We start from the raw sequence: 16,595 nt of genomic DNA, 5'->3' as shown, positions 1-16,595 counted from the left end.
AACAGCCGAAATGAAAATAAATTCATCTATCTGTATCATCAAACAAACTAGAATTTGTAATGTGTATAGTTTGCTCATCATAGATCCGTATAACACTTGAAGTTTCTGATACTCAGATCTCAATGTTTTATGCATATTAGGAATACGCTTAAAAATGCTAGAGTTACGATACGTAAAGAGTGTACATGTTGGGTAAGATTTTAAAATAATTTCCGAAAATCATATAACTGTCACATTCAGTCGAGATTAGAAACTCTGACATCAGGGATTGGTGATCTAATTTGTAATTAAAATCCTATACGCTATTAAAAGTATCTGTCAGACATAAACCGTCGATCATAAGTTTTAAATAATGTTACCCTTAATCATTATTATGAATATGAATGAGTATACTGCTTTCTGTCTAAAAGTTAGACAAAGGATACTTTTGTTTTTCTACGAGCCTTCTGATCTGCTCCAGTTAGTTAACTACAATCTTACGTTTCGTCAACGGTACTTTATTAATTAATTTCCCAAGTTCTGTTTATTTAGTTTCTTTCTGGTAGTTTAGGTATCAGTGAATAAGAGATTTTTTTGAAAATTGTAGTTTTATCTAAATCCTTTTTTCGGGTATAACTATGTGTCCATTCTTTAATGGTGAGTTAAAGTTTGAATCTGATATCCGATAGGTTGAAGTGGTCAGTAGGAAGAGTTAAAATCTGTGTTTACTCCTTGGTAGGTAGCTAATTGATCTAAACATCTGGTTTTGAACCGTTACTCAACAATCCCGAACTTTGAAACGTCGGATAGTATCTATAGCTTTCACACACAAAGGACTCTTAGTAGCCAACACAAAAGTGTACGTGATGTTTTCATTGACATTTATTGTATAAGATTACGAAATTGTCATGTGTTAAATCCACATTCATCGAGCAACATTCTGGAAGCTTCCATCATAGTACATTTATGAATCTCTACAGAAGCAAATAGCAAATATAATTTCGGTAATACACTAAGCCGAAACTGCTTTTCAAATAATGTGTAATCATCCTGCAAAAAACATTTTGCATTTCAATCGTCACAGTAACAGCTTTCGAAGGACATTCGCAAAGCATTTGTATATCATATCACGTCCGGTACAAATTCTGTAATATTATGATATCACTGTGACTGAGAATTTTAACCATTTTTTATGCCAACATGTAGATCTTAGTTTCTCATCAGATCAACTGAAAACATACATATTTATAGATGTTTGATAAACATATGAGACTATAGGAAAATATAAAGAGAATACATCGAATTTAAAGTAGATAGAGAAAAAAAATTATTGAGTAAGTGAATTCCGAAATTCCTTAGGAAGACTTTTTACCCAGTTGAGCTTCATATTGTTTTCTCAAGTAAGCTTACTAACATGAATACTTCTGTTTTGGACCACAATTATGTGCATCTTGAGGGACAGGCTACACTGACCGCGTTAAGTCAACACTTTTTAACCGCCTTTTAGAACATTGTTAGGTGTGGCTCAATACAGAAGCATAATATCGACTCTAGGCCCCAAAGGAGTCTTCCTTCAAAATAATCTGCATGGTAAAAAAGGGTGTAATCAAAGGGATGTCAAATCAAAATCTGATGTACTGATGATGCGTTGATAATTCACCATTTTAAGCCTGAACTTTATGTTCCAAAGCAATACGCTCGACCTTTCATCCTTTCGTGGCCCTGATGCCTTTTTTCAGTACGTTCCGGTTATTATTTTTTTTTACTTTTTTCAAAACCATAATCAATTATTATCATGCTCAAACAATTTTTCATGACTACTGTTCAATTGTTATATGATCATTCACGTTTTCCATTTTTTCTTCGTATTTGTTAACAACTATCTTTCATATTTCTGACCCGTAAATTATTATCACATCCCCTTCCTTCTCTAAACTCTCTATCATTATGTAGTCTTTTGATATTTGAAATTTCGGACCATCTTTTGGTGTTATTTCTTAAATATTTATCAAACAACAATAAATACGAATATACGACTTAAGTAAATAATTTCGTCGAATAGAAAATTTTCTTCTCTGAATTCATCCACCGACACATTGGGTTACGTCAACTATCATAAAATACATCCTGGCGATAGATACAAGAGTAAAAACAGCATATTTTTTCTTTATTAAAACCGTTCGTTAAACATAATGAAACATAAACCCAAAGAATTTTGTATATTTTTACCACAAATTTTCAGTAGAAATAATTAAACACTACGAGTTGGATGACATTTACTTAACAAAAATTGATTTCTAAAGATGAAATATGATTGAATACCTGACCTTTATGGTTGGAATTCCAACCTTGTATATAACTTTTTAAAGGCTTAATTTTTTGAAAAAAAATATGAATAGTGAATGATCTTATTATTACAAAAGGTTACCAGAAGATTTACCGACTGACTTGAAAATGAGATAAAGTGTTTCTCGTTAGACTGAATATTTTACAGAAACTAAATTACATGCAACCAGCACTTATCCATTTTAAAAGGTAAGAGAAAACCTAACAACCCGTTTTCACTCCATCCCTATAAACCACTATATCAAACAATATTCAGATAAGTGATATGGAGGTCGAGCTTACATATCGGGACTACCAAATCGAGTTTTTGGACTTGAATATTTGTTCAATGAAATTTTAATATGACAGAAAGGTCAGTTTGGGAACAGTGATATTAAAAGCATTAACTAAATGTCTTTGGGAGAAATTAAAATCATGACGGATTAGAGGTATAATGCCAGTAAGAAGCTCATGTCAGACAACTAGAATATACAGTGATTGTGCCTTTCCACTATAGAAGGGTGGCGTAGGATCGGCCGGTCATAAAAATAGTACTTCTATTTATGCCATGAATTTCATCTCCCATGGTAAGGGCTTTAAAGTATAAAGCTAACACATCAGGAACTTTCCCAAAAAACGCTGTATGTGACTAGTTTCAAACAGTTATCCCTGGAGTCCTGCGGCCAAGTTCCTTAGGTCCTCAAGAACACCCCAACCCAGTTTATTTTTTCGGTAACTCAAAACAAATCATCGTTCAACGGTGTGGGGAACTGAGAAGTGACAACTACTTTCATATCTCTAACAGTTCCCAAAAGTGAAAAGGATTATAGATGAAATCTGATGGAGCCAAAAATACTCTCTATACATAAGCAATAGAAAATGGTCATCAACTTCCCATTGCACATAGGGTGCATTTTAAAGAGTTACTGTACTAGATATAAGAGGTTATATAAATTATTTTACTTAAGTCGTGTATAGTATCTTGCCAGTATAACATAGATTCATAGTAGAAGTGATAAAAGTTTGTCTTGTACACGTTTCTACATGGTTTAGTATATGAAATAAAGTTATAATATACTGTTTAAGGAGATAAAAGCTACCGTTCTGCTGAGTTTTAGTTAACGTAATCTAGAAATAAACGTGACTGAACAAGTTAGTAGTAGTAGGTTAAAATAAAGAAAATGATGTAAGTTTAGCGCATATGTATGTAAATATGTCTTATTATTAACTTAAAAATTTCCAATATTCAGTAGGCTATCTATATTTTTCCAACAGGACAGAAGTCGATTTATATGTAATAGTTTATGATTCATGAAATCGTTATGATAATCTGTTATTGTTAACGGATGTAGTTACAATATGAATTCTATTATTCCAAACAGAATTACTTATAAGCAAAAAGAAGCTATTGTTTGAGCGGTTTACTAGTATTCACACTTATCAGTATTTGGTTATATATTATTAGGAGTGACATAAACAACACTTATCTAAATACTTAATACTTCAACATGATTGTTTTTCCACTAAATTTTAATTATGATAATGATCATCAGTGGAATGTGTATGATGGCTAATGTTCATGAGTTTTTAGATATAATTTTTTCTTTATGCTCATTGAACTATGTATTAACTCAATGAAATGTTTAATCAGTTATTTTTAAACAACATAGTTCATTATCGCTTCTTTAGGTATCAAGACTTAGCCAAACGATCTGGGACTAAGTCATTTAGAAGCTGAACTAATTACATCAAAATGAAACTTATTATCAGACTACTGGTTGCATTACACAGCTGATCGATAGATTTTGATAGTTGCGGTGAATGAAGAGAAATACATTTAACTAACACAAAACCAGCAAATCAAATTACAATAACCTCCAAACACGCCATACCTTTAATGCCTTTCACCTAATTTTTTAAAACTTTAAATAAGTTCTTTAGATTCATAATTAATATTTTATACTGGTATAAAATTCCTAGACAATCGTCATTTTGTCTATTACTTATGGTATATCTGTGTTTGTTCTTATGAATTACTTCTTACCTAAATGTTTGTACATTTCTCAAATACAGAAACAACCTATTATTGATCTGTTAAAACAAAATCTCTTTATTATGTTCATATGATTGTATTTTACTAATCTTCATTTTCTATTCTGCTTACAGAAGGCATTATTTCTGTGTGTTCAACAAGACAATCGGAACAAGAATTGATCAACATTATGTCCCATGTAACAAATACCCTGTGTCTGTTTATCGATGGATTAACACTTATTTACCTTCTAGATTTAGCAACATTTTATATATTTAGTAGAACAGTGATTACGTCAATTCGATTGGTTTTAAGTTTGCCAACATGTCATATTTTCAGTTATCTATTTAAAAAATGGCTAATATTTCGCTGTCTTCTATTCTGTTGGAGAAGATATAGTGTTTATAAACGGTTGAATAAGAAAAGAGATGATTTAACGGATAAACATGGCCGATTACATATCAAATTTCAAGGTTTACATAATATGGACAGTAGATCTAAACAGCTATCACTCAACAACAATAGTGAAATGACATCAATGAGCTTGAGTCAACTGCGTGAAAAGCTACATAATAAAAGTATTACGTCAGTCGATCTTTTAGACGCTTATCAAATTCGTGGTTTAGAATTAATTCGTACAAGATCCAACTGCATTAGTGAAATTATTTATGAAGCTGACGTCTACGCTATATTAGCGGATAGCTCACGGGATTCAGAAGGCGAACATGTTAGTTCAATTCATGGGATACCTATAGCACTGGAAGAAATATTTCCTATTCATGGTTATGACCATACAATGGGATATACAATATGCACTAGTCGTGGTGCAGAAGATGACTGTATTTTAGTAAAAGCATTGCGTGATTGTGGTACAATCCCAGTGATATTGACAAATGTAAAGCAAAAGATTCTTGGCTTATCAGCGAACAATCCAATAACTGGATTAACAAGTCATCCTACACATCCTGGACGAGCGTGTGTCAGCGGTACGGGGCCTTTGTTGGTCCATAAGGGTTCTCCATTAGCTGTTGGTTTTGATATATTAGGTGAAGCACGTCTTTCAGCTGCATTTTGCGGAAAAACAGCATTTAAACCAACTCCATATAGGATGAGCAATAAAGATTTGAAATTGCCAATCGAACTACCTGAAAACTTGTCACCAGTTCCATCTCCAATGGGTCATAGAATTGAGGATGTTGTTGATATTTTGAAAAGTCTTTGGACCTCAAGTATGTTCGCTTATGATTGTACTTTATGTCCGATGGCGTTCAACGATAAGGAATATAAACCTATTGCAGAAGGAAATAGGAAATTGAAAATTGGTTTTTATTCGGATTTTGATGGTCTAGTCAAAGCTTCACCATCGGTGCAAAGAGTCATGTCAGAAATTCGTGATGGGCTTTCTAGACAAGGTCATGAAGTGGTCGACTTTGCCTTGCCAACACCAAGTAGAGCTTACCAGCTAACTATAAGTTTACTGGCTAGTTACATGGAACCAGAATCCCTGAAGTTACTATATATTCACGGAAACGGAGACATTTTGGTAGATTATAGGCAGCGTCTCTTACATTTGTTCTATGCGTTACCCCGTTTTCTTCGACACAGAATAGCTGAATGGCGTGCACAAGGTATTGAAAATAACTATCCAGCCACAGCAGTTGTTCTAAGAGGTTTAGGCTACAGTCAAAGTCGTAAAACTTTGATAAAGCAAATTAATAATTATAAGCAAGAATTTTTCTCACTGTGGAATGAAGTAGGACTAGACGTGTTAGTGTGCCCAACTGCGCCAATACCTGCCCCATGGGATGATAGTCCGTCGTATGTAACTAATTGTGTACTACTGTTTACATGTTTATATAATTTACTCGGTTGCCCAGCTGGTACTTTATCCATGGGACGTGTTGAAAAGTGTGATTTGCAAGCATTTGATGACATCCCTGATGACAATTTCAAACGTTCCTCGCTTAACATGATGTTCTCTGAACAGTATAAACATTCTGAAGGTCTGCCTATTGGTGTACAAGTTGTTGCAAAACCATGGAATGATGAGTTAGCACTTGGGCTACTCGTCAGACTACAATCCATTATTACTGCATAGCTGTTATCTCATGTCTCTTTGTGGACGATCAAGCGACTTAACTATTGTTGAATAACGTTTGTACAAATATTGTATAATTCTTTTATTCCGTCCACGGTGAAAGGTTTCTCTCTTTTCAAAATATCTGGTTAGACATAGTAGTGTCAGATTGTAGTTTTATTTATGAATTAGCTATAGCTTTATTATTCGTTATACTCTTGTTTATATTCAGGAATCAATTTCAGGATTTTCTTTTAAAAACATCTAATGACATGTAGAGGATACTTTTTATATTTTTTGTTTAGTGATTTAAATGCTTATTCTGTAGACTGTGTTCTTGAGGTTACGTTCAGTGTTTCAGTAGTTTCATGTACATATTTGTTTAAACAAATTATAATTTGGTTGTAAGTTTACTATATATTTGATAATAAACTAAAAGTTTTATATTGTAAATTGTATTTTAGATTGTATTACAATGTCCTATCAAATAATAATTCATATTCCTAGTTTAAATCTACTATACTGTGGTATACGATAAAGATTTTCAGTTATTATCTTTGTATATTAAAGAACAAGATTCATAAAAAAGTAATTTCTTTTGACAACTTCACGTTTCTATGTTTGAATTAAGCGATTATAAACAGTGAGAACGTTATAAAAGTTAGTGTCTCACAAGATTGAGCTGAAGTCGAAAATGCAGTTGTCGAGTTTACAACAAGAGGTTCAAAGGTTAATTCAGAAGTTACAATTCAATTAGGAAATTAATAAAAAGCATTAAGATGTCGTAGCACTACTCATGCAGTTTTCCACTCAATTAAATATTGCAAATGTATTGGTATTTCTATCAATACAAATGGCCTACCCAATCCCTAATTTATGTGAAATTATTTAGTCAAATCATGGTAATAATACTTACCCTCTTAGGTTACTTTTGATTATTTTTCCTGAATAGATAACTTAAACATGAAGTTAAGGTATATGTTATTTGGTGTTACTGATAGCTCTAACCAAGGTAAAAGCAAAATAATTCAGTGAAAATATTTATCTATACAACAAAAGTGATCATACCACACATATGCTTGTTAAAGATCAACTTTGACTCAATTCCAATTTATTCTGACCTCTGACGTTTATTTTATCAGATGAACCATTTTACTCACGTCCTCTAGTTTCAGTCCGTCTCATCTGATGGATTCACCCTGATGTGGTCCTATTTTGTTGTTTTTATTGAATCTTTCTCCAGAATGATGTAAACTATAAAAAACGCTATTTTCTTATCAAAGGCTATCTTAAATATGTCACTCAACATTTTCCAGTATGAACTGACTAATTCGATAGATAACTTTGTTCGTTAACCATGGTAATATAAATACTACTTCTTACTGAACACTTCAGTATATCGTTTATACTTAACGAAACATGTGAATTCCTTTACTATGGGAAAACAGAAATACATTTGATTTAAAATCATATTATTTACTAAGTTTTTTAATTGACGGTAATTTATGAATCATTCTTTATCTCGGTATATTCATTATGATCAAAGAATAAAAACTAAAATGTGTGTAAAACTGGACAATACTACTAGATTAGTTTCTAAAGTAGGAAATCACTTTTATGGTAAAATACGTGGATACAAAAAGTCAACTGCATGTGACTTATTTGAATTCACTTTAGCATTTTATTGTTTCTTCATCAAAATCACAATCCAATCAATAAAATGATTTTTACCATTTTAGAATATAATCTTATAGTACGCAATTATAGCAACATTTATGTTCCAGAATTATTTTTAAGATTAACTTAGATAAGGATGTAGCCGATTGGTATATACAAACAGCTAAGTTTCTTACTTTAATAAAACTGAATTAAAAAGTGTTTAGAATGATATTCCCATCTGCTTTTTATCTCCTTTCATAGTTATTATTTTTGATAGTTACATGTAGAAGAGCTACATAACTATTTTAGGTAATGAAGAAGTAGGATAATTATAAGCACGTAAAGTAATCAGTACTTGATGCTCCTTGGTAGTTTAGAATAGGATTTTTGCTGATTGAACTCTGAATAAGCTCCTACTAAAGGTACTGTTTCAAACATTTGGAAGTAATTAACAGAGAGTTATGAAATCAGATCTTTTGTAAGGCCAATCTGAAATAATTGAAGATTTTTAGTGATTCTTAGATCGAAAACTATATCATTCAGTTGATGATTCACCTCAGCCTCATAAAAGTTATCGAATTTCGTACCTATTGAACGATGCCACTGACTTCATTTCATTAATTTAAATTCACTGATAGGTGCTTTTATTATTAACAAAAGACTTAGGAAAAATTGTTTATTCAAAATTAATTTAGATGTTTTACCGTAAGAAATTCAGTAACCTCAATAAAACCATAATATTCATTAGATGTTATGGAATAAATGTGATTCGAATATAACCTGCAATAATTGGATAAATGAATAATTAGACTGTTCGATAATGATTAAATTCATGGTTATCAGTAATAAAGCCAGTGGTTAATTTCAAACTGGTTAGTTCATTGATGACTTTCTTCTCAAATTGAAATTGGTAAGGAGAACTACGACAACTTAGAAAGCTAAGTAATTCGTACCTGTTTATGTTATAAGTAGTTTGAATTTTGCGAAATAAATCATTTCAAATATCTACAGAATGAACTTCAGGTTCTGTTAGCTAACATGTAACCGTTTATTTATTAAATGAAGCACCTTCTGGTAGCGATTTTCCAACCGTAACCGGGTTTTGAAATAAAGGGATTATTTTGTGTAAAATAAAAATTTACGTTCATATAAATAAACACGAGAATGGGGTAAACCTATGATCACGCTTTCGCATGATAAAAACTATGATGTATATCAGTCAGAAGCAAAAGACATATGATGGAATGTAAAAAAATGGTAGCTTTCCCGATAATAAGACAACCTGAAACGATACCACATAACTGGAACTATAAGAAATTCCAGTTAATAATTTTGTGATTTTACTCAATTAACCTTTAATTGGGCTTCTGTTTAAAAAAGTTTAAACGCTGCTGAGAATTCATTTTTACTATAGTCTTTTCTTATAAATCCTCATTTAGAAACTACAGTAACGAAGATTATTGTATAACTCAAGAACATGAAAGAAACAAAAAATCACAAGTTATTGGTAATTTTTTATATTTCTTTTTTTTGATAGATAACTAATACACGACAAACATTTGATGACCGTCAAAAACCTTCAGTGAAGAAAGATATCTGACAATGATATTCAAATAACTAGTACAAATCAAAGTTTAATGATAGAATAATAAAATGCACAGGTACAAACTTGTTTTAGTGTTGATAGAGATTAGTAAAAAGTTTGCTGTTTAATATTAATTTACTAAATGTCTTGAAGTATTTAACTTAATCCTGAAAATCCAATTAACAATAGATGAACAAAATAGTTCATATTAGATATTATAAAATGAAGCCTCTTAGAACAACAAAGTCCAACATGAAAATGATTTCCATCACAAATTGACTTTAGTTAGAAAATCACTGAAAATCAGGAAGCACAATACAATAATATTAATGAAAATGATGTTTAAATTGTACAAAATATCCACCAAAAGCCTATAGCAATTAATATTCTCGCTGATGACTAGATTCGGAATTGATTTTATGGAACTTTCATACATATATAATATTCTATAAACTATATATTCTGGGACTAGTAACTAGATGGATAACGCGCAGGCACTTGAAGAAAAATGGAATAGTTTCCAGTTCCAGAATGTTTATGGATATCGAAATATGACTAAATTCATCTGAGAAGTTTCATATAGAACGAGAGGGGTGACCATATTCCACCGCTAACCACATTCCAAGGTATACCAAAACTTGTGACATAACTCTGTATTAAAGTATTCCTCTTAGAATGGACATGTAGCGACTAAGATTGATTGACTCCAATCATCAATATCGACAACATAAATAGCAAAAACTCATAATTTTTTAAATTGTATGCCTGTAGTCTTAGGAAAACTAGTATTTTAATGATGTAAGTCTACTTATTTTAATTTCAGTTTTAGAAGAGATATTGAATGGTTTTGACTTATGAGTACCATGAACAGATGAGATGGATATCCACTTTTTTAAGTATCTAGTTGTTATGAACGGTAACACACAGGTGAGGACAATCAAATGCATCTCAATACAAAATTACACAGTTCTCTGGTAAAATGTGAAAACCAAATGTACCATCCTTCATTTACAAATCTTCCATTAATTGTCTCAAAATTCATCGTTAATTTATTGTCACAACAATCAATCTCTGTTCCCATTCTCTTCAATCTGATCTTCTCAACCTTCTGCTGCCTGGCATTCAACTTCTGACCGGTGTTATATATTACTTATGTAGACATAAGTGGTATACACCACATAATGATTATTCGTATTATATTGATATACGGATAAAAATCACCCTAAAACTCAGTAGATATTCTTAATGCGCTGATCAATAATTGAAACCTAACTAAATTTAGTTTAAACAATATGAAGCTTAATTAAGTTAGATATTTCTAAAAATAAATCTGTCAAAAATTAAATTTAGAAGCATTGTATTTGGCTTTGTCTATGTAAAAAAGGAGAGTAAATATAGTAATTTTTATTAAATTGTATTTCTATTTGAGCTTTAAAAATGTCAACATTCTGTAGGTAATTATTCTTTAGTTGAATAGCCATGTGGTGAAACTTTAATAAAAACAAAGTTTATCAACCTTCAATAGCTGTAAAGTTATTCATTCAACATAAATAGTTTTAATTAAGGCATTGATGAACTATTTATTGTGATCTTGAATACGATGTTTTTTTATGACTAGTTAATATGTAACATTGTTTTGATGTTAAGCATTTAAGTCTTTTGATATATTTCAACTTAATTTGTCACTCTTATAGTGAGTTTCTTTCAAGGTGGTCGGTCTACAGTTTTGATGTATGTCAGTATATTTTTCATGCCATATTGATTTATTGATCATACTGTCAATACCTCTGCAATAAAGGCTGGTTATGAAATTCATGAAGTATTTATTGTTTAAGTATTATGTTTTAAAGAAAGATGTCTCTTTTTTGTTGGAAATATATTATAATTTTAGTGTGAAAGTGAAAGTGCTATTTTGATACATACTGGGAAATACTGGATCTGACAAAATGAAGATTTCGTTCAGTATTATTTGATTTGTAAAGTCTTAAAAATTGATTTCGATTAAACGACTAATTTCTTCTCTGTTAGAATCAATTCTATCATCGAATTCGCAACTTATCATCCAATGCGAAAATTCGAAAGGTGAATGTTGAAGATGAACATAAATTTGGTTTCGGATTGTATTAAGTCAAATCCGGATTGAAAGTAGCTTCCATCAATTTATTGACTCAATCGTTCGCTAACCGCAGTTTCAAGTCTTAATAATTTATAAACGTTTTTAAACCAGAGATGGATAGTGGCAAGCATTTGAATGCAGGACGAGTGTTTCACCCTATTTAGTACTCGTCATCTGGATGTGCTTGAATCATAGAGTTGATGTTCACCCCAAGACGTGAACCCAATACCGTTGTCTTCAAACATCATCGTGTTATCCACTTCGCTACTTAGTCCATATAATCACTAGGTTTGCGATAGGTTGATATATATATATATATATCTTGGTTCGCTTTAGCCAATAAAGACCCCTCCACACTTTGGGCCTTGGAATTCAAGTAGCTGAATGGATTTGTATACTGGAATGTTGCGTATTCGTATCGAAATCCAACAACTCATAACATAACTGATTTATGTGTCCTAAATAAATTGATAGTTTATGACAGTATCATTGTATAGTTAAGTAAGTACCCAAAAATGCTCTTTCTCTAAACAAATTCAATTACTTATTCAAACTTATAAAATATTGAGTCCTTTGTTGAATTAAAGCATAGGAAATACAAAGAAGGTTGTTCTATGATACCATTCGTAGATGTAATATGTTGTTGACAATAAATCTTAAGAAATAATGACACTGAAGTGACTTTCTTAGCTAATTCCAATAATCAAATAATGATGAAAGTATATTTCAAATTTATATCATGATTTTATTAAATTTGATCAAGTTCAGTCTATTAAGATACTTTGGGTCGAAACCATCTTCATATATTAAGTTAATTATCAAGTTGCGATAAAACTGTCATGATATTAAAACTAAACAAATTAGTCAAGTTTCTAATTTAAAACAGATATGGTAATATAGTTTTTCTTTTTAAATCATCTATGCTTAGTACTATAGAATGACAACTACTAAATGTGTTTAGTATGAGTTTGATTAAAACGTGATAAAGTTTACGTTTCTCATTAAATCGATTTTACATCATTTTAAATACCATGAATAAGACACATTAATGGTCTCAATAATGAGAATAACAAACATCACTATTATTTCATAGCGTTAATTAATCGATTAAATTTTGTTGTACATAAAACTATATGACATAAAAATACTATTAATTTCATGCTGAAAACATCAATCATAATTTCCTGGCAAATTAACATGGTTTGAAGTTGTATTTTATACACATCGGAGGAAATAGGCTTTCGGGACAACAGATCCAATTTTGGTGTTTAGAACAAGTTTAGGATATATCAGTATAAAAATGTAGAGATTGTTGGGTTTCAATCGATATCAATGTTAGACCACCACTGAAAACTTGGAAACACTAGACCTCCATTTCGTCTTACTATGGGACTTCTCAGCAGTGCACATCCATGATCCCACCCATGGGACTCGGACCTATAACTTTCGGCCTCGCACGCGAGCGCTTGACCTCTAGATCACTGAGCCAGTGTCAAACCAATCCACGACATTGCACGGCAGTCCACTGTTGTCCTCAGTGAGTAACTGCCTAATAGTCAATGACGACTTTTTTTTCACCTTCCACTGTGTCTTCCTTTATTATTTGAATATTTGAACTTTGAATTTTCATACACTTTATCTTTTAATATTTTATAACTCACAAATATTATTATTTTTACCATGATTTTATTTGAGCTTTGACTTGCATAAAATGACAGATTACTCGTTCCTTTATCATATTGTTTTTATTATTTTAATCACTACCTCGGCTAACACCACATCTATTATCATATAATCTATCTTTGTGTAATAGTCAGATAATTTACATTATAATTAATATACATTCACAAATTTTAGAGACTAGCCTTATTTTCCATCGGCACATATAATGATGGGATTATAAATTACTTGTTATAAAGCATGAGAATAAACTAACTGAACAAGGAAGAATATCTGATTATTACATATTATGTTAAATTAATATAAGTGAATATAATTTTTGCCCCTGGGAAAATTTCATCTTCCATATGTGAACTGTTTGGTTTTCAATTACAAAGGATAAGATATTTTGAGTATAACCTGAACCTGGAAGCGTTTATGTTATTCTAAAAAGAATGCATAACTGTATTTAAATCTAAAGTTTGTCAAAACTTTTCCACAAAAAATGTGGCATCTTAAGATTGCATATTTTATCGAATATTAAATAAGTATCGTTCAGCATCGAAATAAAAGATTATTATCATCTCATTATCTGAAGTACCGTTATATTTACTTATCTGCTTATGAGAAACAGGTAATTCACAGAATATAATCAGCTTTATAAGCAAAGATGGATAGTGGCTAGCAGTGGAATCCAGGGCGAGTGTTTCGTCCTATTTGGGACTCGTCAGCTGCATGCACCTGCACCTCAGAGTTAATGTTCACTCTGTGACTCGAATCCAGCACCGTTCGCTTCAAACGACATCGCGTTATTCACTCAGCTACTGAGTCCTGATAACCACTTGCTTGTGCAATGGGGTGAACTTTAAATTCACTTGGTATTGTTTGTTTGAATCCTCCCATTGATATTTAACGCTGCAATTGACCAGTGTGGTATGGGCCACTATCCATCTTTGCTTATAATGATTGTGAATTAAGGCTATATCGAGGCAATACGCATAGTATGCACATATGCCAATAAGGGACTGATCAATTGTAGTCCTAAATATCAATGGGAAGATTCAAACAAACAATATCAAGTGAATTTATGATCAGCTTTGTTATAAGCAAATAAACTTTATATAAATCCTTATGCATTCACTATTGTGTTTATAAAATGTGAAATCTCTGAAACACTTGAAGAGAACATGATACTAAATTTACAAACATTGTATATCTTATATTTTAAATCTCTTTGTAATTATTAGAAAAATAAGAATACCCATTTAGCCCCATTTTTATAGGGCAAAAATTATGGTATTATAAGTTTCGGATGATCTTATAACATCGAAGTCGTGTGACTTTTTTTTAGCAACTAACGCATTTCAGAATAAGCAATATCATTTCACCTTCAAATGGTTTTCGTTTACACAATTCATTATAACACAGGTCTATGATTGGCTGTCGTTGACGTCACTTGGAGAAAAGCCTTTCAAGGTCAAAATGACTTTCTAATTGGGTCGTGATAACAAATTAAAATCAATGCCGTATCCTTTATGTTTTTCAAGATTAAACTAACGTAATCGTTACGTTTTTATTCCATGTATATTTCTGTCTCACGTTTGATTGGACATTTTCAGTAACCTTGTTATAAAATCTTGTCACTGATTCGACATCATAAATAACCAATAAATGTTCTGGATTTCACCATAGAAAGCAAAAAATGAAGCTGAAAATCAGTTGTGTTCAAATACAGAAGTCAATAAGTGGAAGTAATTTGTGACATCTTTCAAGGTAATTTATCAACTCTTTGTTTCAGAAATATCTTCATAAGTAAGTATTTTAAAGATTTAAAGCAATTAGTTCTTCAGTTCAAACATTAATAAAATCTACAATAACCCAGAAATACTCAATTTGATTTTATGTAAAAATCTGAATGAATATGTGCAACAATACGAAGTTAATAGTAGCAAAAAAAACGATGAGCAATATTGTTATTATGAAAGAGATGCACTGACTAGGCTTTAAATCAATCAAAAGACTCACCATCGTACAGACATGTAGAATTTATTTTTGTATGCGTAGGATCGGGGTCTTCAATTCAGTATGTATCACGTTATTTACTAACCCTAAACAAATTTATTCTAAAGAAAAATTACAAAAGTATTCTGGTTACAGTTGGCAGCTCTCTCAATAATAAGCGATTTAAGTTCATTATTTTGATTCTGACAAATTCATAATGAGCTTATATTGAAAATAACGTATTTCTAATGTCCCAACTCATTTTTATAGATACAATTTGTGACTTAGCACAGGAGTTTCTTCAGAGAATGAATAACTTTCTTCTAATAAATATACGTTTAAACAGAAAAAGTGAACAAACCAGATCAAATAGACAACACATATACGTGATCTAAGTATGCCACCGTAATATCAACCAGGTACTAGGTAATGATATCTAAATCATGCGTATATTTACAATGCAATGGAGTGATTCAACTTGTACGTGTATTTATAGCAGGCTGTTGTAGGATGCCAAGATTATTGTATTAGTCATTGTGCTCATTGTTTTGCTAGTTTGTTATCATAAGAGAGGTGCTTGAAAGTTTTGAATGAAGGATAACTCTTCGTCTCACTTTTGTAGAGCTTATGCTAGATAATGTTATGCTCTAATTAGATCTTCTCTTTGTTAACTGTTATGAATTGATGATAATTACACGATCACAATGTACACTCAACTGTTATAGTGGATAAATATTAGACATAATGTGGTGTGGATTACTTATATCCACATAAGTAGCATATGGCGATGGTCAGACCTAGAAAGTATTTCAGCAGAAGATCGATAAGGAAAGAACGGGAACGGAACTCAATTGGTATGAAAATGCATGAACAATGGAATCAAAGACGATGGACTGATATTTGCAGAAGGAACAGTCAAGATTGAGGCAACTGATCAATAGTTTGCAAATTAACTGCTAACTGTATGGTTGTCAGATTTTAGTGAGACCTTCTGTAATTTCGTGTCCAATACATTTGACTGTCCGTACTCGTGTTCCTATCCACTGCAGTATGGTTATTGAGCCGTTTATCTGAATGAGTTTTTATAATGGAGTGATGGTTACGTTTAAATAGAAAATAACCGACAAAGGACTGTCGAATGAATAGATTTTAAAAAGGAAAT

General features: G+C 31.4%; 1 protein-coding gene across 1 annotated transcript; it reads left to right on the top strand.

The window, feature by feature from the left end:
• Nucleotides 1-4,820: 4,820 nt before the first annotated feature.
• On the top strand, nt 4,821-14,931 carry Smp_124410 (putative fatty-acid amide hydrolase; the record flags this gene model as incomplete). The annotated part of the gene is made up of 3 exons (XM_018795981.1): nt 4,821-6,154; nt 9,610-9,733; nt 14,861-14,931. The coding sequence occupies 2 exons, from the start codon at nt 4,821-4,823 to the stop codon at nt 9,611-9,613; spliced, it is 1,338 nt and encodes a 445-aa protein (XP_018650239.1). The 3' UTR covers nt 9,614-9,733; nt 14,861-14,931.
• Between the last annotated feature and the right edge of the window lie 1,664 nt (nt 14,932-16,595).

Source organism: Schistosoma mansoni, chromosome 2, assembly GCF_000237925.1.
Source record: "Schistosoma mansoni strain Puerto Rico chromosome 2, complete genome".
Classification (NCBI taxonomy): domain Eukaryota; kingdom Metazoa; phylum Platyhelminthes; class Trematoda; order Strigeidida; family Schistosomatidae; genus Schistosoma; species Schistosoma mansoni.
This window is presented reverse-complemented; position numbering and strand designations above follow the sequence as displayed.